The 25,036-nt window shown below is 42.4% G+C and overlaps 1 protein-coding gene across 1 annotated transcript in view; it reads left to right on the top strand.

Annotated features, from left to right (window-relative positions):
• LOC134349413 (dedicator of cytokinesis protein 2-like) overlaps nucleotides 1-25,036 on the top strand; it is a 732,270-nt gene that overhangs the window by 95,054 nt on the left and 612,180 nt on the right. Inside the window, exons 6-9 of the mRNA XM_063053680.1 lie at nucleotides 12,213-12,361; nucleotides 17,535-17,670; nucleotides 20,576-20,730; nucleotides 23,045-23,126. Of these exons, the coding sequence (XP_062909750.1) occupies nucleotides 12,213-12,361; nucleotides 17,535-17,670; nucleotides 20,576-20,730; nucleotides 23,045-23,126 (522 nt within the window). The remainder of the gene's footprint in view (nucleotides 1-12,212; nucleotides 12,362-17,534; nucleotides 17,671-20,575; nucleotides 20,731-23,044; nucleotides 23,127-25,036) is intronic.

Genomic DNA, 25,036 nt, shown 5'->3' with positions numbered 1-25,036 from the left:
TATCACTCACAATGCAAATGGATTCATTCATGCAGTGGGTTTTCGGACAGGAGAAAATAAGATTGCTTGCAGGACAAAGGATCTTATCTGGATTCTGCCAATTCATTGCCTGAAAATGGTCAGTAACGCAAACACCAGCAACTGATACACCAATGGGATGGTTGATGGTCAGCACAGAGTCAGTGAGCTGAAGGGTCTATCTCTGTGCTGTATCCCACTATGACCTTACAATAAATAAAATGTGTCGATGCTGGAATTCTAAAATGTTTAAAAAGTACTGGTATTACTTAGAAGGTCAGGACACATTTCAGGTTGAAGACCATTCCTCACAACTGAGGAGACAAAGTGAGATTGTTACGCTCATCGTACCAGTGCAGGAGGGAACAGGTCATTGTACCAGTGCAGGAAAGAACAGCTCATCATACCAGTGCAGAGGGAACAGCTCACTGTACCAGTGCAGGAAGGAACAGGTCATTGTACCAGTGCAGAGGGAACAGCTCATTGTACCAGTGCAGGAAGGAACAGGACATTGTACCAGTGCAGAGGGAACAGCTCATCGTACCAGTGCAGAGGGAACAGCTCATTGTACCAGTGCAGAGGGAACAGCTCATCGTACCAGTGCAGAGGGAACAGCTCATTGTACCAGTGCAGAGGGAACAGCTCATTCTACCAGTGCAGAGGGAACAGCTCATCGTACCAGTGCAGAAGGGAACAGCTCATTGTGCCAGTGCAGAGGGAACAGCTCATTGTGCCAGTGCAGAGGGAACAGCTCATTGTACCAGTGCAGAGGGAACAGCTCATCGTACCAGTGCAGAGGGAACAGCTCATCGTACCAGTGCAGAGGGAACAGCTCATTCTACCAGTGCAGAGGGAACAGCTCATCGTACCAGTGCAGAGGGAACAGCTGATCACACCAGTGCAGAGGGAACAGCTGATCACACCAGTGCAGAGGGAACAGCTCATCGTACCAGTGCAGGAGGGAACAGCTCATTGTACCAGTGCAGAGTGAACAGCTCATCGTACCAGTGCAGAGGGAACAGCTCATCGTACCAGTGCAGAGGGAACAGCTGATCACACCAGTGCAGAGGGAACAGCTCATCGTACCAGTGCAGGAGGGAACAGCTCATTGTACCAGTGCAGAGTGAACAGCTCATCGTACCAGTGCAGAGGGAACAACTCATCGTACCAGTGCAGAGGGAACAACTCATCGTACCAGTGCAGAGGGAACAGCTCATTGTACCAGTGCAGGAAGGAACAGCTCATTGTACCAGTGCAGAGGGAACAGCTCATAGTACCAGTGCAGAGGGAACAGCTCATTGTACCAGTGCAGGAAGGAACAGCTCATTGTACCAGTGCAGAGGGAACAGCTCATAGTACCAGTGCAGAGGGAACAGGTCATCGTACCAGTGCAGGAGGGAACAGCTCATTGTACCAGTGCAGGAGGGAACAGCTCATCATACCAGTGCAGAGGGAACAGCTCATTGTACCAGTACAGAGGGAACAGCTCATTGTACCAGTGCAGGAAGGAACAGCTCATTGTGCCAGTGCAGAGGGAACAGCTCATAGTACCAGTGCCGAGGGAACGGGTCATTGTACCAGTGCAGGAGGGAACACCTCATTGTACCAGTGCAGAGGGAACAGCTCATCGTACCAGCGCAGAGGGAACAGCTCATCGTACCAGTGCAGGAAGGAACAGCTCATTGTACCAGTGTAGGAAGGAACAGCTCATTGTACCAGTGCAGAGGGAACAGCTCATAGTACCAGTGCAGAGGGAACAGGTCATCGTACCAGTGCAGGAGGGAACAGCTCATTGTACCAGTGCAGGAGTGGGAGTGTGACAGGGAATTCAAGTGGTAAGCAATGGGGAGCTCAGGGTCACCCCACAATGCTGTCCTTGGTCTATGATTGGAGGGATACGTTTCCTCACAAATAGAGACTAAAATAGTGCACTCTATTCCAAGGGTGATCTTACAAAGGTATTGTATAGTCATAACATCACTATCTTATTGTTTCATTCCAATCCTCTTATAATAAATGCCAACCTACCTCATGCCTTCTGAAATGTTTGTGCTGTCTATATTTTGCAATTTGTTACAGCACACTTTTCTCACTGTGTACAACTCACGGTAGTTTCTCACAGATGAGAAATGTATTTTTATAGTCTTCTCATCAAAGTGCATAATAGTACACTTTCTCGTATTATGTCCCATCTGCCACTATCACACTCACTGAGGTGGTTGTGTTCCTTTGCAAACACTTTGCTCCTCACAACTAGCTTGTCTAATTATCAAATCTTTATCTTCATATGTGTTATTAACCTGGATTGTAAATCCAATTTAGGGCTCTGAACTAATCCTCAGGAGCACCTCTCCTCTTCTGGCTCATGAAAGGATTACCTAGTTTACAAAGGGGGGGGGGTGTGTTTGTCCTTGCTGACCAGCAGTAGAAGCTCCAGCACTCAAACACTGGTTAAAATTCAGTCATAAATTAAAAGAGACAATGTTGAAAATATATATTGAGTTGGGCACCATCTTCGGAAAAATAAGTGGTTAATGTTTCAGGTTCAGAACCTTCATCAGAAGTGGGGAAAAGAGAAAAACAACCTGGTTTTCACCAGCAGAGAAGGCCTGAGATAAATGGATGGATTGTCTCTGAAAGAGTGAGAAAATGTGGACTAATGGAGAATATTAGAGAAGCAGTTAAAAACATTTCATGTTTAAAGCTTTGGAAGAGTGTCATTAATGTAGTGACTTAATTTGCATGAATGTACCTCTTGCATCCAATTGTCTCTTCAACTAGTGAAAAATAAGATGGTGGCCAAAGATAATGATTTCTGAGAAAGAAGACTATTTAAAATTGAACCTAGATCCAATGCCGTGTACTTACTAAGCCTTTAACATGCTAGATGGAGTATTGGAGGGACTATCCACGCTGGCATAGATTATTGGTAATTATGACGACATGTCAGGCCAGGCACAAAAGGCACTGATCTTTGTTAATTAAGATAAATTTCTGAGTAAGGTCAAGTTAAGTATTGATTTTAATTTTTAATCTCTGTTGAAAATTAAATAATTCTGAGTTTGCTTTACCACAATGACCGTAAGACCATAAGACATACAAAAAATGCTGATATTATCTTAACCTCAGGGAACTAACACATAGAAAACAATAGGGTGCATGAGTGAGATCTGTTGCCCTGCATTGTTATAATGTGGGGACAAGTGAAAGGGTAAACATTTGTCTTCAGACATTGACAGATGAGTTTTAGAATGTGCCATGCATCCTGAGTAAGCCTTGTGGAGCCAGTGATTATCTGCCTTTTCCACAGCTGGTTTTATAAAACCCTGGCCACTTATGTTAGTCAAGGGTATGCAGACATGCTTTGTGGCATCCATGGTCTGTCATAAGGTAGAAGCTGGGAATGGACCCAAGTGCAAGACACAGACACTGAAGTACTAGGGACAGGACTAGGATACAGGCTGATGGCAAGGACATGGACACGAAAACCAGGAACTTGAAACAGGACTGGACAAGAGAGCTAGGAGCCTGGGCTTGGACTCAGAGCCAGAGACTGGACAGGGACCCAGTACCTGGGACTTGCCTCTGGCTCGGACCCCAGAACCAGGCAAGGACGAGGCTTGGCAGGCAGGCAGGACGAGGTTGGAGTCTTCAGACTTGAGGGTAGAGGCGAGACTTGGCAGAAGGCAGGAGGCTGGCGTCTTCAGGCTTGAGGCTTGAGGCTAGAGGCAAGGCTTGACAGGAGGCAGGAGGCTGGAGTCTTCAGGCTTGAGGCTAGAGGCTAGAGATGAGGCTTGGAAGGAGGTAGGAGGCTGGAGTCTTCAGGCTTGAGGCTAGGCAGGCTCCTCCTGGGCGGGGCGCAGTTCATCAGGGCAGGGCGCAATACTCCACCCGATGGAGGATTGGGACAGGAAGGGACAGAACCAACCGTAGGTAACGGCAAGATGGCCTGGCTTACCCGACAGAGGCAAGGGATAGGAAGGGAGCTAGATACAGGGTGGCTTCAGGACAAGACTGCAGGCAAGACGAGGCGAGAGTTACCAGCAAGACAAGGCAAGGCTTCAGGCAATTCAAGACAAGACAAGAACTTCAGGTGAGGTGAGAGTTATCGGCAAGACAAGGCAAGGCTTTTGGCAAAGCAAGGTGAGACGAGAACTTCAGGCAAGGCGAGAGTTACCAGCAAGACAAGGCAGGGCTACAGGACAGGAAACAGAAGGCAGGAGAAGGGATACAAGGAGTAAGGACAAGAACAATCCAGCAGCCACACCCTGGTCTCTGAAGGTATTATGCAGCCAGCCCCAACTAGCATCAGCTGCCTCAATTAATGCTTAACAGGAACAGAAACAGGGTAGACAGGAAAACCTGGAGCAAGGGTCGATGGACCAGACCGTGAACCGGAATACGGATTTCATGGACTGGACCATGACATGGTCATGAGTTGTGAAAGTCAAATTTTTTTACTATTAATTTTATAGGTTGTGGGCATCACTAGCAAGTTCACTAAAGCTAAATGTTCTTGAAGGTGGTATGTAACTTCTGTGAATAATTCATGGGAGAAGGTTCCAGGATGTAGACCAATGAGGATGCAGGAACTATAATATATTTCCAAGTCAAGATAATGATTTCCTTTGACTGGGAGCCTGCAGGCGATGATGCTCCCTTGTATTTTCTACCATTGACCTTCTTTGTGGTAGGGGACATGAGTTTGCAGGTGACAAATAATTACAGCGTACTTTGGCAATGGAACACTCTGCAAACACAGTTCACCAATAGCAGAGGGATTGAATATTTTGGGCTGTTGACTGTGTGCCAATTCTGTGGGTGACTAATGACATTCTTCAGAGTTGTTGAGATGACACCTACAATCTAGATTTATATTGGGAAAAATTTGTGGTATCACAAGATTCACTCAGCAGTGTATCAACATCTATGGAGTTGAACCAGCTGTGTTTCTGTTCAATGCTGATTCCCAGGATGTTGATGTTGGAGATTCATCAATATCAAGAGTGGGCTTTCAGTTTCTCTTTTGTTGTAAAAAGTGATTGGCCCTTATAGAGACTGAATTGTGATTATTATTTGTCCATGTTTGAATTGGATTGCTGGATGCAGGTGTGGGCTGTTTCATGTGTTGACAAGTTGCAAAAGAGATTGAATATTATGCAAGCAACAGCAAACATCCCCATTTCTAACCTTATCATGGAAAGAAGCTTATTGATAAAGTTGTTGATGATTTATCCTAGGTGCGATGCTGTGGCTGGGAAAACTGATCACAAGCATTTGCATTTATACAATGTATAACGACAATGTTACAGTGTTTCCCTTAGCTATTTATTGATTTCAGTTTTAGCAACACTTCTTTACACTTTACTTGATCAAATTCTGCCTTGATGACAAGGGCAATTATCCACTCTATCACAGCCTTTCAATATTCAATAGGTTTAAATAAGATCCCCTCTCATTCTTCTAAACTGTACTGAGTAGAAGCCCAGATTCATCAAACGCTCCACATACATTAACCCTGCCATTCTGCCATTCCTGGGATCATTGTCATGAACTTCCTTAGGACTCTTTCCAATGCCTGCATATCTTTGCTTATAAGGGGCCCAAAGCTGCTCACAATACTCCAAGTTTAGTCTTTCTAAAGCCTTGTCCTCAGCATTACATTTTTGCTCTTATATACGAGTCCTCTTGTAATGAATACTAACATTGCATTTGCCTTCCTCACCACTGACACAACTTGCAAATTAACTTTTAGGAAATCCTGCACAAGGATTATCAAGTCCCTTTCCACCTCTGATTTTTGAATTTTCTTCCCATTTTGGAAATAGTTTAGCCTTTATTCCTTCTACCGAAGTGCAAGACCATACACTTCCCTCCACTATATTCTACCCGTTACTTCTTTGCTCATTCTCCCAAACTGTCTAAGTCATTATACAGACTCCCTGATTCTTCAATACTATGTACCTGTCCACCTAACTTCATACCATCTGCAAACTTGGCCACAAAGCCATCAATTCTGTCATCCAAATCATTGAAATATAACATGAATATAAAGCAATCTCAACACTGATCCTGCGCAACACCATAAGTCACTGGCAGCCAACCAGTATAGTCCCACTTTTTGCCTCCTGCCAGTCAGCCAAACTTTCCTGTAATACTATCACCTGTTGTTTTGTTAAGCAGCCTCATGTGTGGCACCTTGTGAAAAGCAGTCTGTGTATCCAAATAAGTAACATCCAATGATTCTCCTTTGCCTATCATACCTGTTATTTCCTCAAAAAATTCCAACAGATTTGTCAGGCAAGATTTTCCCTTAAGGGAACTATGCTGAATTTAGCCTATTTTATCATGTGCCTCCAAACATCCCGAAAACTCATCCTTAATAATGGACTCCAACATCTTCCCAACCACTGAAGTCAGGCTAACTGGCCTATAGTTTCCTTTCTTTGGCCTCCCTCCCAGTGGCGGCGCCAGAGATTTTTTCTTGCTGGTGCTATAGTGGGGCTGAATTATTCTGTGATGGTGCTGAGGGATGTACCCTATGGTAATATGTATTCGCAAGGCCAGACGTGTGGCGTTCAGAAGTCTGCTTCAAACATTACGTGCGTACTATAAATGCCTCTATTGATTCACAAGCAACAGCAATTGATAAATATAATATAGAAGTGAACTGTGACAGTGTCAACAGCATCGGAGACAACCCGGGCTACACAGAGCATAAACAAACAAACCAACAGAGCATCCGACCCACAACGCACAACGAGAATCATGCACCAATCCCGCAATCAGCGTCAAATGCGTGCTTTTCAACTGAAAAACACAACACTAACCCACAATGTCATAGAAACATAGAAACATAGAAAATAGGTGCAGCAGTAGGCCATTCGGCCATTCAAGCCTGCACCGCCATTCAGTATGATCATGGCTGATCATGCAACTCAGAACTCTGCACTAGCCTTCCCTCCATACCCCCTGATCCCCGTAGCCACAAGGGCCATATCTAACTCCCGCTTAAATATAGCCAATGAACTGGCCTCAACTGTTTCCACTGCTATTCGCATTACATAGACAGACAATGCCAAAAGATACACCGTTATTAAAGTCAAATAAGGCAAACGACAGATGCAAGGCTTTACCAGGAGTTGGACAAATTGTACTCTGACCATGCAATACCTCAATTAATTTGGCTACTGAATTTAAAACAAAAATCAACAGAATCACCACTTGGAAGTCTAAGCAAAACCGGTCGGCTTAATAGCAGTAAATGTAATAGTTTAGGATTTGCAGAAAACATAAGGACTGTGGGGTATCCACCACAAAATAATAATAATAATCAGCATTAGTTTTGGCCCAAATTTTAAAAAAAATCAACTGCACTCACCATTGATGTTTTCAGAGAAGCACAATCCGTCTGTTGTGATTGGTGGTGAAAGCATCAATGATTTTCTGGATGTCAAGTGCCTTGGACCTCCGGCTGTTTATGCCCAACAGGGCCAAGTTGCTGTTCCGAGTATCGCCACTGCTATCCGTTAGGTAGTTTTTGAGGTGTCTGACGCAAGAGAAACTCCGTTTGCGTGAGGCAGATGTCACAGGTAGAGTCAGTGATATGCAGATTAGTTTGTATAAATCTATAAATGCATCGCTGTAGGGTCTCACTGGAGCTAGAAATTCCACTGTGTAATTCACTGTCTGTCCTTGCTAGAGACTCAACCACAGCTCTCATATACTCATGATTTTCTTGGACAATCTTTGCATGTCCTTTGTCAAGCATATATCCTAATCTTGAACTGTCTTGTTTTCTCAATCTGAATTCGGCCCATGCCTCATAGCAAACTTATGAGCTGCACTTACATGGTGGGTTTTGAAAGCTGTTGTAGCTTTCCGCCAGTTGCCGTAACCGGTGACAGTGAAGGTAGACTCAGAATGGAACCCATGTCCTCCACACAGGAAATGTCGGCATGCAAAGCAGAACATAGTATCATTTGTGATCGAATATTCCAGTCAGTCAAACCAGCCATGAATAAAACTCCTTGGCTGGTTGCCAAACTTGTTGCGAGCAGTGAAGTGTACTTTTTCAATGCTGGCCGACGAGGACCTTCCTCAGGCTGCTGGCTAACATCGCTAACGGTATTCCCACTAGCACTAAGAACAGCTTCATCTACGTTCTCTTCCGAATCCCGCTCCATTTCTTGTTCCTCTACTTTGCCCTCACACTCCTTCGATGAACTGCTGTTGTCCTCGTCCCCACTTACTTCTTTCTGCATGTCACTTTCAATTAAGACATGCTCAGGCTGAGACACCACTGAATCCTCTGGATGAGGTTGTTTTCTCACTAAAAATCGATCCATTTTTCACGCCTGCCAAAATAATGCACGTGCCAGGCCGACACTAGCTTGTAAAAGTACAATGTGTGTGTGGCATCCGTTAGTCTCGTGAGACCACGGATCTGCACCTGGATGTATACTATCAATCTCTCATGTGAGTGAGAGTGAGTGACGTCATCACCTTAAGTGATCTCAGATCAGCTTAACTGATCTGAGGACAGCAACGGCAAGATATTGACAACGAACAAATAAGCAGAAGTGTAGAGTGGATCTGACAGAGTTTATAACTTTATTGTTGCGTGGGTGCTATGGTAATTGGGGGCACCATTTCACTCGATCAACTCGAGAAATAAGCTGTATTCAAAACTATACAGAGAAAGCAAAACAGCTGCAATTTGTATGTGAAATTTCAGTTAATTTCTTGGTGGTGCTACGCCGGTGCTATTGCAATTTCAGTTGGGGCTATAGCACTAGCTAGCACCACCTTAGCGCTGCCTCTGCTCCCTCCCTTTTTAAAGAGTGAAGCGACATTTGTGATTTGCAATTTTCCAGTCTTCCGGAACCATTTAAAAATCTAGAGTTTCTTGAAAGATCATTACTAATGCCTCCACAATGTCTTCAGCTACCTCTGTCAGTTCCCTGGAGTGAAGTCCCTCTAGCCCAGGAGACTTATCTACCTTCTGTCCTTTCACCTTCTCCCTATTAATAACATGAAATAACAATATAAAGAGTCCTTAAAAAGAGACCATTGGTTGTGGCAACACCAGAAACAGAATTAGTGCAGTTATCCCTTTTTGTTCAAGAACCTGATGGTTGATGGGTAGTAACTGTTCTTAAACCTGGAGCTTTGAGTCCGGAAGTACCTTCTGCATGATAGCAACAGTGAGAATAAAGCATGGCCTAGGTCCTTGATAATAGGTGCTGTTTATCATATAGATGCGCTGAATGGTTGGAAGGACTTTACCCATGATATACTGAGCTGAATCCACTACCTTTGAGATTTTCCTCTCAAAGTTATTGGTGTTGCCTTACCAGGATGTAATGCAGCCAGTCATCACACTTTCCTCCACACATCTATAGAAGTTTGTGAAGGTTTTTGATGACATGACAAATCTCCACAGAAAATCCTGAGGAAGTAGAGGCACAGTCATGCTTTCTTCGTAATTATATTTATATGATGGGTCCGGGAGAGGTCCTCTAAGATAATGACACCCAGAAATTTAAAGTTACTGACCTCTCCACCTCCGATCCTCCAACATGTACTGGCTCATGGACCTCTGGATTCCGTTTCCTCAAGTCTACAATCAGTTCCTTGGTCTTATTGACATTGCGATTAAAATTAGATTTTACACACAATTTAAAATATTAATGCCTAAGAAATGGATTTTAACCTTTTTTATTGTAAACTGGAGATGTGTGTGACACTAAAGGTATTTGGCTAAAACTATGTCAATATCAATGGCTAACACCCAGAAATGTATGCTAAAGTAGTACCTGAGGTGTTTGTGACGGAATCAGACTCAATTCAGAACATGTCCCAAGAGTTGTTCGATTCCTTCTAAAATCCCTTAAAGGAACACCACCAAGGCTGACCTGAAGGACACAAAGAATGCAGCAGAGAGCAGGAGAAGTCCCTAGGATTAAGAGAGAAACCTAGACATTCTCATCAGTAAGATGAATACCAGCTAATTATTTTTTAAATGCACAATTAAGGCATTGGTGAGGAGTATTGTGTTCAGTTTTGGTCACCAAATTACAGGAAGAATATAAATAAGGTTGAAAGAGTGCAGAGAAGGTTTACAAGGATGTTGCCGGGACTTGAGAAACTCAGTTACAGAGAAAGGTTGAATAGGTTAGGACTTTATTCCCCGGAGCGTAGAAGAATGAGGGGAGATTTGATAGAGGTATATAAAATTATGATGGGTATAGATAGAGTGAATGCAAGCAGGCTTTTTCCACTGAGGCAAGGGGAGAAAAAAACCAGAGGACATGGGTTAAGGGTGAGGGGGGAAAAGTTTAAAGGGAACGTGGGGGGGGGGGCTTCTTCTCACAGAGAGTGGTGGGAGTATGGAATGAGCTGCCAGACGAGGTGGTAAATGCAGGTTCTTTTTTAACATTTAAGAATAAATTGGACAGATAGATGGATGGAAGGTGTATGGAGGGATATGGTCCGTGTGCAGGTCAGTGGGACTAGGCAGAAAATGGTTCGGCACAGCCAAGAAGGGCCAAAGGGCCTGTTTCTGTGCTGTAGTTTCTATGGTTCTATGGTTAATTATTAAGAAGATTAATGGAAAAAGGGACCATATTTCAGCACAATTTTCAACAAGGCAGTTTTACATGTAAACAACAACTCAAATATCACCAGGCTCCCTGTTTGAGACAAGTCAAAGTCAAAGTCACGTTTATAATCGTACGCACAAGTACATGCAAGCACAGATGCAGTGAAAACTGACCAGCTGCAGCATCAGAGGCATATAGAAACTTACAAGCAGCATTCGTGAGAAAAGAATAAATTAAACATATTATACATAACTTAGACAAGAACACAATTAGAGCTAAAAAGTATAATTTAATGCTAAGCAATCAAAGCAGTCATAATGTTGCTAAACTCTGGTGATTAAGTTAGTTCCAGATGGTTCAAGAACTGACTGGTTGAAGATGGGAACGCTCCTTTTGTCATTAATGATCTGTCAAAAAATTCTGAAGGAACGCTGACTTTAATGCATTAAGTCAAACATCAGCATTTCTCGCACAGCTGTTGAATTAAAACTCCTCTATGCTACATGGGACAAGCAATCAGAATATGGGATAGAGTCTGGACCTGGACTTCATTGTTCCTCACTAAGGGTACCAGAGATGTTTGGGATGGAGAATGGTTTTGGTGTGGCCAAAAAGACCTATGCTGGGAATTCTGAAAAAAAATCTTCACAGGAGGTGACTCCACCTGTACGCTCAAGAGTAAAACTCTTACAGATTTATAACTTGTTTTCAACATTGCAGACAAAACTGCACCTCACAGAGATCTCCATGACAACCTTCTGCAATGTCTATCTGCTCTCATCACTTATTTTCCCACCAGTAATAAAGTAAATTACCAGTATGCAGAACTGTTAAGTGTGACTGACCCTTTAAATATGGTTGTTTCTGAGCTTTCACTATTAGTAAAATCTGCTTAGAGTGAACAGCTATCATTTTTTTGGATCAACATGATATAAACTTTCACAAGTGATCACTTGTGAGATGTTCCCAACCAGAGATATCTAATGAGAATGTAATAATCACCTTGAGAGATGAGGACTTGGCATTAAACATGTGTTAAGGGATCCTGGAATGCAGGCAAAATTGCTTCACTCCAAGTTACAGCAAATTAACAGCAACAGGTTTTTTGGTAAACTGAAGATAGACCCATAAAGTATAGAGTATTATCTGAGACACTAGATGCCATACCTCTGGCATGACCATCATTTTATCCATTCGGATTACTACTAATCTAATAAGGACAAATAATTCACAAGAGATTTCAGATGCTAGAATCTGGAGAAAGGCACAAAATGTTGGAGGAGATCAGTAAATTAGTGGCGGTAATGCACCATTAAGCTGGGTACCCACCGCTGTAAAACAAGAAGAAGAAGATCAATAAATTAGGCAGCATTCATGGAGAAAAATAGACAGTCAATGTTTCAGGTCAAAACCCTTCACCTGGACACAAGCCCTTCCATTAACACAAGTCACAGAAAGGCTGTGATTTGTTATGTCTTTGATAGAGGTGTTTTGAGGTTTCATCACAGACATATTGTTGTAGCAGGATGATATGTCACCAGATTTCAGCTCAGATGATACTAATTAATCAACTCTTTTCCCATATTTCAGGCTGGTAAGAAGAACAGGTTCAAGCAAGTCCGCAGCATGATGTTTGAATTGATGGAATGGCGATCGCAACTGCTTTCGGGGACTCTGCCAAAGGATGAGCTGAAGGAACTGAAGCAGAAAGTCACTTCCAGAATAGACTATGGGAACAGGTATGTAAAAAGAATCACACAAAATACAGAACTATACCCACCTTCTCCCATAATCTTTCCTCCCTCTCTCTCCCCCTCTCCCTCCATTCCCAATCTTTCTTCTCTCACTCTGTTGTTCCCCCTTTCCCCTTTCCCCGTCTCTGTCCCACCACTCTCTCTTTTTCTTTCTCCATCTCCGTCCCTGCCCATGGGGTGGGTTTAGGGAATATAATACAGTATGCTTTGTTACTAGCTTGTGCAAATTATCAGTCTGGCCCTTCCAGTTTAAAACAAGGCATTAGAGTGCAATTCCAGGTGTAAGTGTCAGAAAACCTTCCCACAGTTATATAATCATAGTTTCTTGCATTTGTTCTTGAGTTCTCGGTGGAGGCTGCTGATGCTTTCATCCTGGTGGGGTGGGGGGTGGGGGTTGGGATCATAACCTTGCTGCTGCTTGTGGACAAATACAAGGTGGCAGGTGATAGGTGAAACCGGGAGAGAGGGAGGCCTGAAGTAAAGAGCTGGGAAGCTGATAAGTGAAAGAGAAAAGGTTTGGGGAAGAGGGAATCCGATAGGAGAGGGTAGATGATCATGGAAGAAAGGGAAGGGGAGGAGCAACAGAGGGACGTGTTGGACAGGTAAGGAGATGTAGAGAGAGAGGGAAATGGGAATGGGAATGGTAAAAGTGGGAAGTTACAAGAAGTTCAAGGAATTGATGCTCATGCCTTGAGGTTGGAGGCTACCCTTACAGAATACAAGGTGTTGCTCTTCCAACCTCAGTGTGACCTCATCGCGACAGTACAGGAGGCCATGAATAGACATGACAGAATCGGAATGGAAAGTGGAATTAAAATGGGTGGCCACTGGGAGATCCCGTTTTTTCTGGTGGACAGTGTGTTGGTGCTTGGCGAAGCGGACTCCCAATCTATGTCGGATCCGATGTACATCATTTCACATTTTTCTGGTTGCACACCTTCTGTCAATTCTCAACCAAGCTCTGTAACCTGTAAATGTCCCATTCTAACCTATGACAACCTGCTACACTAGCCACAACACCAATAACTTTCCTATCATCTGCATACTTACTAAGCACACTTCAATTTCCTCATCCAAGCTATTTATAGGGGTTCCAGAACAGATCCCTGTAGAACACCACTGGTCACTGACCTCCTGCTAGAATACACTCCACCTACAACCACCTTCTGCTTTATGTGCTTAGGCTAATTCTGAATCCATGGAGCCGGGTTTTCCTAATTCCTAACTTCCTGAATAAGCTTCCCATGGGAATCTTGTTAAGCATATTAATAAAATCCATATGCATCACATCCACTGTTGTATCTTCGTCAATTGACTTTGTTACTTCCTCAAAGAATTCAGATAGGCTCGAGAGGCACAACCTGCCCCTCACAAAGCCATGCTGATTATTCCTAATCTGGCTATGCTTCTCCAAATACTCGTAATTCCCATCTCTAAGAATCCTCTCCAATAGCTTGCCCACCACTGACATATGACTTACTGGTCTATATTACCCAGGGTTATCGCAGTTACCTTTGCTGAATGAAGGAATAAAACATGGCACCTGCTCCTACTCCAGTGGCCAGTGAGAATGTATGTGACCAATTAATGTACTAACCCATACATCTGTGGAAAGTTGGAGTAAAGTGAAGTACCCAGAGAAAACCCACAGTCATGGGGAAAACATACACATTCCTTACAGACCGTGGCAGAATTGAGCACAGATCGCTGGCTCTGTAACAGCGTTGTACAGTGTCTACATTATTGTGCTGCCCCAACGTATCATTCTTGTATTCATAACTCTACTCTTTGTTTTTGTCACTTTAGCATTTCTCTTTGCATCACCTTAGTTTGCACTGTTACACTTTGCACTATTCTGTTGGTTTTGAGTTCATCATTGTATTTATTGTCTATTTATTATTGCCACGTCTATTGTTTACTCTCTGAACTTCATGCAAGCAAGGGATTTCATTGCACTTAGGTATCTATGACAATTAATAAGCTCAAAACTGAAAACTAATAAACTCACTTGAGGGAAGAAAAGAGTATTTGGGGTAGTGACTGAACTCTTCCTTGAACAGTTTGATATGGTGACATGGACAGGAAGCATTTATCTCTGATTCTTACATTTGGTGTCAGCCTAGACTAGCAGGAATGGAAATCATTTTCATGATCTCATAAGACCAGACTTCAAGAGCACATGAAAACAGAAGAAGTAGGTGGTTCATTCAATATGATAACCACCAATCTGTTTCGGCTTCATTCTCACTACGATACCAGTTGCACCCAACAGGGAACTTTCAAAACTATATCTATTGCCTTCTTCAATACCTCCAATAATCTTGCCTCTGCAACTATTTGGGGTAGAGAATTCGAGTGGATCTCCACCTGCTGTCAGAAGTTCCCATATTCTTCAGCTTTAAATGACCACCTCCTTATGTTCCCTTGATCAAGGTTCTCCCAGTACTGAAAACTTACCCACGTTTGTCCTTATATGTTTGAATAGGATCATCCACCTCCCCATTCTTCTGAACTCCAAACAATGCAGATACAATTCTTCTACCTTCAAGTAGTAGGACAAACCTCTCAGCATTGTAATTAGGCTTGTGAATCTCTTTTGCACTGACCCCAACACTTATATATCCTTTCCTACATGTACATTGTAATCCAGTTGTGACCTGAACAACACTCTGTATAATTGTAACAAAATTTCTCTATTACTAAATCCCAACCCCATTGCAATAAAGAACAATACGTCACTTGCCTTCTTAGCTACTTGGTATAGCAGACAGCTAAGTTATTTCTGGTTTAGGCACAAGTACAGCTCAATCTATCTATACTCCTCTGATTTTCAGCTTTGTAATCTTTGCAAAATACATGACCTCACACATTCTTACATTAAACTCCAGTTGCAAATTTTGTCTGTTGCTGAACCTAATACGTCATTGCAGTATACTCTGTCACCTAGTTCCATGTCATTGGCAAACCTGGATTCATTATCCTCCACTGTCCTCCACAGACATTAAGGGATTGATGGTCAAGAAATTATCCTTGGGGTACTCTATAAGTCACAATTCCCAACCCAAAAAAGAGCCTTTTATTCCATCCTCTGTATCCAGCTCTGACACAGAGTGGTCTACAGGACTAAGCCCTCCAGCAGCAAATCCTACAGATCTCAGAATGGCTACTGTGATGCTTCTGCAGAGGCATCATTTGGCACAAATTACTCAGATTTATTCTGCTCCTGATTGCTGGTTGCCCCATTACAGGACAGATGTAGGGGATACAGAGATGATACAGAAAAGATTTACTAAGATGCTGCATAGTTTAAAGTGTATAAGCTATAAGGAAAGACTGGACAAACTTGGGTTGTTTCTCTGGTGTGTCAGAAGCTGACAGAAGACTTAACAGAAGTTAATAAGACCATAAAACCATAAGACAAAGTAGCAGAAGTCGGCCATTCGGCCCATCGAGTCTACTCCGCCATTTTATCATGACCTGATCCATTCTCCTATTTATTCCCACTCCCCCGCCTTCTCACCATAACCTTTGATGCCCTGGCTACTCAGATACCTATCAATCTCTGCCTTAAATACATCCAATGACTTGGCCTCCACTGCTGATCGTGGCAACAAATTCGATAGATTCACCACCCTCTGACTAAAAAAATTTCTTCGCATTTCTGTTCCGAATGGGCGCCCTTCAACCCTTAAGTCATGCCCTCTCGTACTAGACTCCCCCATCATGGGAAACAACTTTGCCACATCCACTCTGTCCTTGCCCTTCAACATTCGAAATGTTTCTATGAGGTCTCCCCTCATCCTTCTAAACTCCAAGGAATACAGTCCAAGAGCGAGCAAACATTCCTCATATGTTAACCCTCTCATTTCCGGAATCATTCTAGTGAATCTTCTCTGAACCCTCTCCAACGTCAGCACATCCTTTCTTAAATAAGGAGACCAAATCTGCCCACAGTACTCCAAGTGAGGTCTCACCAGTGCCTTATAGAGCCTCAGCATCACATCCCTGCTCCTATACTCTATTCCTCTAGAAATGAATGCCAACATTGCATTCGCCTTCTTCACTACTGACTCAACCTGGAGGTTAACCTTAAGGGTATCCTGTACGAGGACTCCCAAGTCCTGTTGCATCTCAGAACTTTGAATTCTTTCCCTATTTAAATAACAGTCTGCCCGTTTATTTCTTCTGCCAAAGTGCAAAACCATACACTTTCCAACATTGTATTTCATTTGCAACTTCTTTGCCCATTCTTCCAATCTATCCAAGTCTCTCTGCAGACTCTCCATTTCCTCAGCTCTACCGGCTCCTCCACCTATCTTCGTATTGTCAGCAAACTTAACCACAAAGCCAATAAGCTTAGGTAAGGTAAACAGAAAAATTTTCGTGCGGTTGGAATGTTAAATACTAGAAGAAATGCACTTAAAATGAGAAGGGCAAGTTTAAAGGAGAAGAGTGGAGTAGTTGTTTTACTGATAAGTGCTTGGAATGGGCTACCAACAGTAGTGGTGGAAGCAGATACAATAGCAGTGGTTAAGATGCTTTTATGTAAAACATGAAAATGAAGGGAATGGAGGAATATGTATTGTGTGCAGGTAGAAGAAATTTTGTTTAATTTGTCCGTGTGTTCAGCAGAAGCATCATGAACTGAAGGGCCTGTTCCTGTGCTGTACCATTCTATGTTCTATATTCTCGTCACTTGCTTATACTTGGGCATTTTTCACTTTCTGTGGCAAATTAAGGATACCCCATATTTCCTCAGATCTCAACTACATAAGCATCAAGTGAAACTAAAAACAACATCCTCTCAAGTTGTATTTCATACTAACAATCCTGCCTTGTCCAAATTCACCTGTTAAGCATACACTTGGTTCACACCGAAAGCCATGCTACTAATTCCCACTTAGCTCTTCATCACAACACCCCACACACAAACGGGAGAAATCTTGTTTGACACCCTCAATAAAAGAAGTCTGTAAAACAGTAGAATGAAAGAAAAGACATGGACTTACTTTCTGTCGTATGAATAACATAACTTTACCTAGAACAGAAACAGGCCACTGAGTCTGTGTCAACCATTGTACTCAACTATACTACTCTCATTTACTGGCATTTGATCCATGGCCTTCTACACTTTAACAATTACTTATTATCTGTGCAGGATACTTGAACTTGACCTTGTGGTCAGAGATGAGAACGGCAATATTATGGACCAAGACAAGACAAGTGTCATCAGCTTATTCCATGCCCATGAGCAGGCCACGAAGCAAATCACTGAACGGATAAAGGAAGAAATGGTATTAGTAATTTTCTCTGGCTGATGTGAGGTCCAAGTCTGGGTAAACATGATAGTCTATGGAAACTCTGTTGGTGTTTGCATAGACTACCACATCTATCTCCGGGCGATGTGTAAAGAATCTTCTGTAAATGAAACACAACAGTGTTCTGGGTTACCCCGCCATTGAATTGTCTCACTAGAGAGAAGGAGTAACAGCGCTCCCATAAGTAGTTCATGGCCTTACAGATAAGCTTTCAATTTTGTTACAATACATTTGTTAGAATCTGTTAATGTTTATAGCCTAATTCTTCCAGAGACCAAAGAAAACTGAAATACTGGAGATTAAGTTGCAAATATTATATTCTTATCAGTGGCTCTCAACCTTTCTCTGCTCGTGACCCACTTGTAATTTTCATTTACCTCTGCAGACCCCATGCTCTATACTCTCCATTAGTTGCTAAAGTTTTTTTTTGTCAACTGTACTATTTATTCTATTATACAGTTAATATTTAAAGTAGACCAAAAATAATTTTAGCAACTAATGGAGGCTATAGGTATTATTGAAAGGTTTATATGCATTATTATATGTTAAATGTAATGTTACAGGTGTATATGAAAAATACATTTCTGAATAATATATATACTAGTCTTCCAACCAGCAATGAAAAAATGCTTACAACAGGAATTCTGCAGATGCTGGAAATTCAAGCAACACACATAAAAGTTGCTGGTGAACGCAGCAGGCCAGGCAGCATCTCTAGGAAGAGGTGCAGTCGACGTTTCAGACCGAGACCCTTCGATTACTCCCTTACTCACTCTTCCTTCAGTTAGTCCTGACGAAGGGTCTCGGCCTGAAACGTCAACTGCACCTCTTCCTAGAGATGCTGCCTGGCCTGCTGCGTTCACCAGCAACTTTTATGTGTGTTGCATGAAAAAATGGTTAATATTGTTACCTTGGGTATTTAATGAGATCCTTGTGAGTGATGCAAACTAGCGCGTTTTTGAATATCTGGTTGCAACTTGGTAAAGATAATCGAAGATCACCTCTTTTAACAACATCAAGACAGTTATGAGCTTTTGATAGCAGGTGAAGACCTTGACTAAAACCATATTCAACTGGATAAGAGAGGGGAAATCCAATTAATAACAACTTTGCTTCTCTAGGAGCTGTGGACACTTATTTTGAATATCACTAGTTATCAGAAGTTTCGTTTGCTGTGTTTGGGTTTTGCTTGAACTGTTCTATCACTCTGCTACTCAATAAGAAATTCTTGCAATATGTCAACATCATTCACATTCATCCCAAATGGATCCACCACCCAGTCTGGGATATGGATCTCCAACAGGTCTCTAAACCAAAGTTCCATATCACTGTGCAATTGTTTCAAGTGATCAAGATATATCACCATCGTCATCTTGCAATTGTATCCTCCTGCTGCAGCCAGCCCCACCCAATCTGCAGTTTGTGATTTGGGGGTGGGTGTGGATGCCGATTTGCGCATGGTGAAGCAGGAGGAGAGATAAAAATTGACATGTTGCATCCCGTACACAGATTTACTACAGCTGTTTTGCTGCCTCATTTGCATCATCTGTCATATTTTCCCTTTCATTTCATTCAGGGTTCCAATTAAATTACACATGTTCAGTTCTTTATTTTAATTTTGCTGCATCGCCCACTTGGGGGCCCACATGACCCATGTTGAGAACCATTGCTCTTTATAACACAGTAAAATCTTGAGACAGACACAAACTTTCCTTTTGCACTGGCTTTTTGCTCCTCATGCAATTTAACAATCACACTTCATTAGTTTGCTGAAGTTTCAGCTTGGCTCTCTTTCTCACATCAGTTATATAAATTGGTCCTGTACCTGAGCTCATTAGAAGGTGCATAGGAGAGTACTCCTGGTCACTAACCATAGCAACAGAGCCGTGTGACAAGAATTAATTCCAACTGTTCCCAGTAGACTTTAGATATGTTTCCTTTAAGGGAGCAGATTGGGAAATGCAGGTACAATTGCTTGCAGAACCTTAATGAAGATCTATTTATTTTTCTCTAAGCTATTGATGAAATTTTCTTTAATCCAGCGGCTGTCTTCCCACTAATGCTAGGAGTGTGTAACATTACACATCTAACCTCCAGCTTTAGAACTGGGAACTGCTCTTGTAGCTATATCATAGACTCTGAATTCAATTCCTGGTCCAAAGATTTGAGAGCAGTATCCACAATTCAATATCTATGTGAGAGCTGTGGTCAATGAAACGTTGTACGGTCCTCTTCATTATGCCACCAAACCAGGGTCCACAAAGCACATGGAGGAACATTCATAACATAACAGGGATTTGCAGAGTCATTCAGTACTTCATGTTCTGCCAAACAATTACATTAAAACCTCTGCTGAGCTTCTGGAAAACAAAGCTCTGAGATTTAGGATCTTGCAGAGCAGTGGAAGAAGAAACTGTCTGTTTGTGAGGAATTGGGAGGATGACAATCAGTTGAAGATAAATGTCAAGAATGAAACAATAACTGGGGACACAAGGGGCTGCAGATGTTAGTATCAAGTATAAAAAAAAAGCTGTTGAAAAAAGAAGTAGATTAGGCAGTATCTGTGCAGGCAAAGTGATAGTCTACTCTCCCTTTGTCTTTATCGATGATGCCTGACTGCTGAGTTTCACCAGCAGTTTGTTTTTGGCTTTGGAACAAGAACCACTTTGGTTGGGAGTGGTGGAGGTTCAATACTTCTGTGAAAGAGCAAGTGTTAGGAAGAGAGGAGTGGAGTGGGAATCAACTCAACCACAGCATGTAAACTTTTGAGAGACCATTTAAGGAGTCAGGATCCTAGATCTGACTGCTTTCTCAGTCTTATGTAAATCCAAAAGGAAGATTCAAAGTAAAAATAACTCATTTCCTATCCTTGTTTCCACAGTCCCAGAACCAAGCTGACAGCTGCACCTTTGCCCGTATGGCATCATCCCCAACTCACGGCCTGTATGTGTTTGTACGAAATTTTGTGTGTCGAATAGGAGAGGACTCTGAACTCTTCATGGCTTTGTATGATCCACAAAAACAGTCAATTATCAGGTGAGTCTACAAACAACCCAAAAGGAGCTTTGCTTTGGCCACCAATAGCTCATTCTATTCTTAGTCACACAGCTAGTGGTAAACTGCTTACTTTCCGAATTTAATTGAATAAAATTCTTTAGATAATTTACCAAGTACAATAACTTAATGCTAATGAGTGCTGAGACACAGAGTCATAGAGCACAACAGCAAAGAAACAGGTCCCATGGCTCACCTACCTGAATCTGGATCATAACCCTCCCATCCATATACCTATGTAAACTTCTTTTCAATGTTACAACTGAACCCGCATCAATTACTTCCCCACTTGTGCCACCCTCTGATTGAAAAGGTTTTCCTTCAGTTTCCACTTAAATATTTAATTTTTCACCCTGATTCTAATCTCACACAACCTCAGGGGAAAAGGCCTGCATGTATTCACCCTATCTGTAGCCCACATTATTTTGTATGCTTCTGTCCTCACCCCTCATTCTTCTGCACTTCGCTGAATAATGTCCCAAACTATTCCACCTTTCCCTTTAACTCAGTCCCTCAGGTCTCAGAAATTACCTTGTAAGTTTTCTTTCCGCTCTTTCAAGCTCTCTGATATCTCTGTTGTGGTATGTAACCAGAGATTCAACATAACATCCCAACTCTTGTACTCAGTGTGACAATGCATGGAGACCAAAGTTCCCAAAGCTCTCTTTACAGCCCTATCCCTACCTGTGATGCCACTTCCAAGGTGTTATGGATCTGTATTTCCAGATCCCATTGTTCTACCACACACATCAATGCCCTATCATTCACTGAGAGGATAACATTTCAGCCTATACTCTTAGAATGTCTTCTCTAGGTCCATGTGCTTCTTAGAATTACAGAGTTATACAGCACAGAAATGAGCTTTTTGTCCCACCATATCTATGCTAACTATTTATCTATCTCCTCCAATCCCACTTGCCCATATTAGGATTGTAACTTGCTATGCCTTGAAATTAAGTGTCTGTCTAAATTCCTTTTTAACATAGTGATCGTATCTGTTTCCATCACCTCCTTTGGCAGTGCTTTCCAGATACCAACCACTCTCTGGGAAAAGTACCTACACCTCATATCGCCTTCCTCTAAGCTCAACCCATGTCCTCTTGCTTTAATAGCCATATCATGGGATAAAGATTTTGACAATCTATCCTATCTATAGGGTACATAATTTGCACCTACCTTCAATAGGTCATCCTCAGCCTCCATCCCTCCAGGGAAAACAAGATAAACTACTCAGACTCTCTCCAAAATAAAGTCCTCCAATCCATGCAGCATCCTGGTGAATCTCATCTGCACTCCCTCCAGTGCAATCACATCAATCCTTCCTTTCTAATGAAGCTGCCTTGTGGTTCCAGTAGTGTGTCTCTTTACTGGGCTGCTGGTGACTTGGGGGATAAGGGGATAGGGACAATTCAAAGAGAAAACCAAAACATTAGAATGGGGCCCACATTAGAGTCATTAGTGATGAGTGTAAGAATGGAGAGGTTTGTATTTTTCTAAACTGTGTGAACATTAGCAGGGCAGTAAGAGGGGATTATTTTAATTGTGTGTCACTTGCTTATCACTTTGAGAAACATATTAACCAAAAGATCATAAGACTATAAGATATAGGAGCAGAATTAGACAATTTCAAACATTGAGGTTGCTTTGTCATTTCATCAGGGCAAATCCATTTTCCCTCTTAGCTCAAATCTCCTGCCTTCTCCCCATATCTCTTTATGCCCTGACCAATCAAGAATCTATCAACCTCTGTCTTAAAGACATGTAAAGACCTGGTCTTCACATCTGCCTGTGGCAATGAATTTCACAGATTCACCATTCTCTGGCTGAAGAAATCCCTCCTCATCGCCATTCTAAATGAGCACCCTCTATTCTGATGCAGTGTCCTCTAGTCCGAGACTATCCCACCATAGGAAACAACCTCTCCACATCCACTGTATCAAGGTCTTTCAACATTTAATAGGTTTCAAATAGGTAACACCTTATTCTTCTGAATTCCAGTGAATACAGGTCCAGAGCCATCAAAAGCTCTTAGATGACAAACGATTCAATCCTGGAATCATTTTTGGGAATCTCCTTTGAAGCTTTGAACCTTCTCCAGTGTCAGCATATCAACAGTAATCAGCACATTAACAATAATCATTCATTGACAGGCATGTGTACAGTTATCAGGTGGCAGGAAGTGTGCAACCAGCCCATTTCTTGATGCCGGCAAAAGGCCGCTGAAGTACAACGCATACATCATCCTCAGAACCTAAGCTTTACTAACTTGGCTGTTTCAATTCTCCCTACCTTCCAGTGAAAATTATTTAGTGCGATGGGGCAGTACAGGACTTCCAAAAGAAATCGACATGTTGAACAATCTCAAAGTGGTGTTCACTGTAAGTATTAAAATGTATCTTGGACCAATATTGTTTTTCTTTAAGGAGAGTCTCATCATTTTCAACTGAAAAGCCAAGGAATAAAATAATGGGTGAAATGATGGATATTTAGAAGCTTTGTCTTCTGGCTTTGAATAAACATGCCATTTGATATGATACCAACTTATCAAATATAGAGATATATTCTTACATTCATTTCTGGATAAGCATTGCTCATAATGTTAACGTTTATGACCCATCTCTAAATGCACTAGAAAAGATGGTGGTGAGCCACCTTACTGAACCACTCTCAGTTTTCCTATGTTGCTCCTGCAAAATGTACTCCGAACATCAGTAAAAGGCCAGTGAAGCACTTTGCCCTCAGATCATGCTAACCTGTGGGCGGTGGTGTTCCTGAGCATCTGCAGAGCTGAGTAGCAGAAAACACAGATTTGGAGGGTGCTATAGTAGTAATCTTGCTCAGTAACTGCAGTGGATTTTGCAGCTAGAACACAGAGCAGTCACTATGTGCCATTGGTGAAGGGAATTAATGTTAATTTCCTGTCTATGATAAGATGAGTGACAATAGTTTGAATACCAAAATCAACTTCAATGAACTGGCCCAAGAAGCAAGAGAGTGGTTCCTGCTTCTACTTACCATCCATTGATCTCCTTGGAAGCTGGCTGAGATGGAATGCCATGCTTTGATGGATGCTATGGTCTTGGTAGGATGGTCTTGTGATGGTCAGGGGTGGTAAATAAATAGAGGGCTCCCGTCAGTCTCAGAATCATGACAGATTAGAAACAATGACACAAGACATTTTAAATGCAGCAAATCTGGAATAATACTCAAACACCTGGAGGAACTCAGAGGGTCAGGCAGTAGCTATGGAAGGAAATGTATAGCTGCTATTTCAGAACAAAATCCATCATCAGAAATGAAAAAAAGAGGGGGTGTGGCGATCAAGAGAAGGTAGGGAATGGTGGGGGAAAGGTGGAGCAACTTTCTTCCCTTTACTCCATGTTCCGCTGATGTCTCCTCTCAGACTGCATCTTCTTCAGCCCGTTGTCAATTCCACTTATCACCTCCCAGATTCTCAAATCATTTCCACTTTTACCTCTCTCTAACCTACCCATCATGTCCCTCACCTGCATCCACCTATCACCTGCCAGCTCTTGTTCCTCCCCTTCTCCACATCTTCTCATACCCCTCTCCCCTCTTTCTTTCCACTCCTGAAGCATCTTGATCTGAATTGCTGACTGTCCGTTTCCATCCATAATTGCGACCTGCCCTGCAACGATGCAGCTCTCACCCTTCGAATTAGTTTCAGAGTTAATTCAAAGAACAGTCGTTATTACTTCACCTTTGTTATTAAGTTCTTTTGCCCATGTTGGCTCTGCCTCGGGCTGCCCATCCTCCATTCTCAGAACGTCCTGTACCACTTCAAGAATGTCTCTCAGTGGGTATAGGAGATTCAGAGAGGGGAGGGTGAGCAGCCGGAGGATGTGCCGTAAAGGTATCAATGACTTAGGCAAGAGCAGGGATGAGCTCCTTCAAATGGATTTTTAGGGAACTGGGCAGAAAGTTAAAAAGCAGGACTTTCAGGGTTGTAATTGTAGGATTCCTACCCATGCCATGTGCTAGTGAGGTGCGAGACAGAATATATAATGCAAAGGATTTAGTACAGGATGGAGGGCTTCAGATTAATGAAACATTGGGCTCTCTTCCATGGCAGGTGAGATCTGTAGAAACAAGATTGTTTGCTTCTGAACTGGAGTGGAACCAATATCTTCACCACGTTTGCTAGTGCTACTCAGAATGGTTTAAACTGTAGTGGTGAGGTATGGAAACCACAGGAAGCAGGGTAACAGATGGTGGGTTGAGAGTAAGGAAGATGGTATGGCAAGTAAGTGTGAAAGGAAGGAAAGTA

The sequence above is a fragment of the Mobula hypostoma genome, chromosome 7, assembly GCF_963921235.1.
Source record: "Mobula hypostoma chromosome 7, sMobHyp1.1, whole genome shotgun sequence".
Lineage (NCBI taxonomy): Eukaryota > Metazoa > Chordata > Chondrichthyes > Myliobatiformes > Myliobatidae > Mobula > Mobula hypostoma.
The sequence above is the reverse complement of the archived record's forward strand: the minus strand, read 5'-3'. Positions and strand labels throughout refer to the sequence as shown.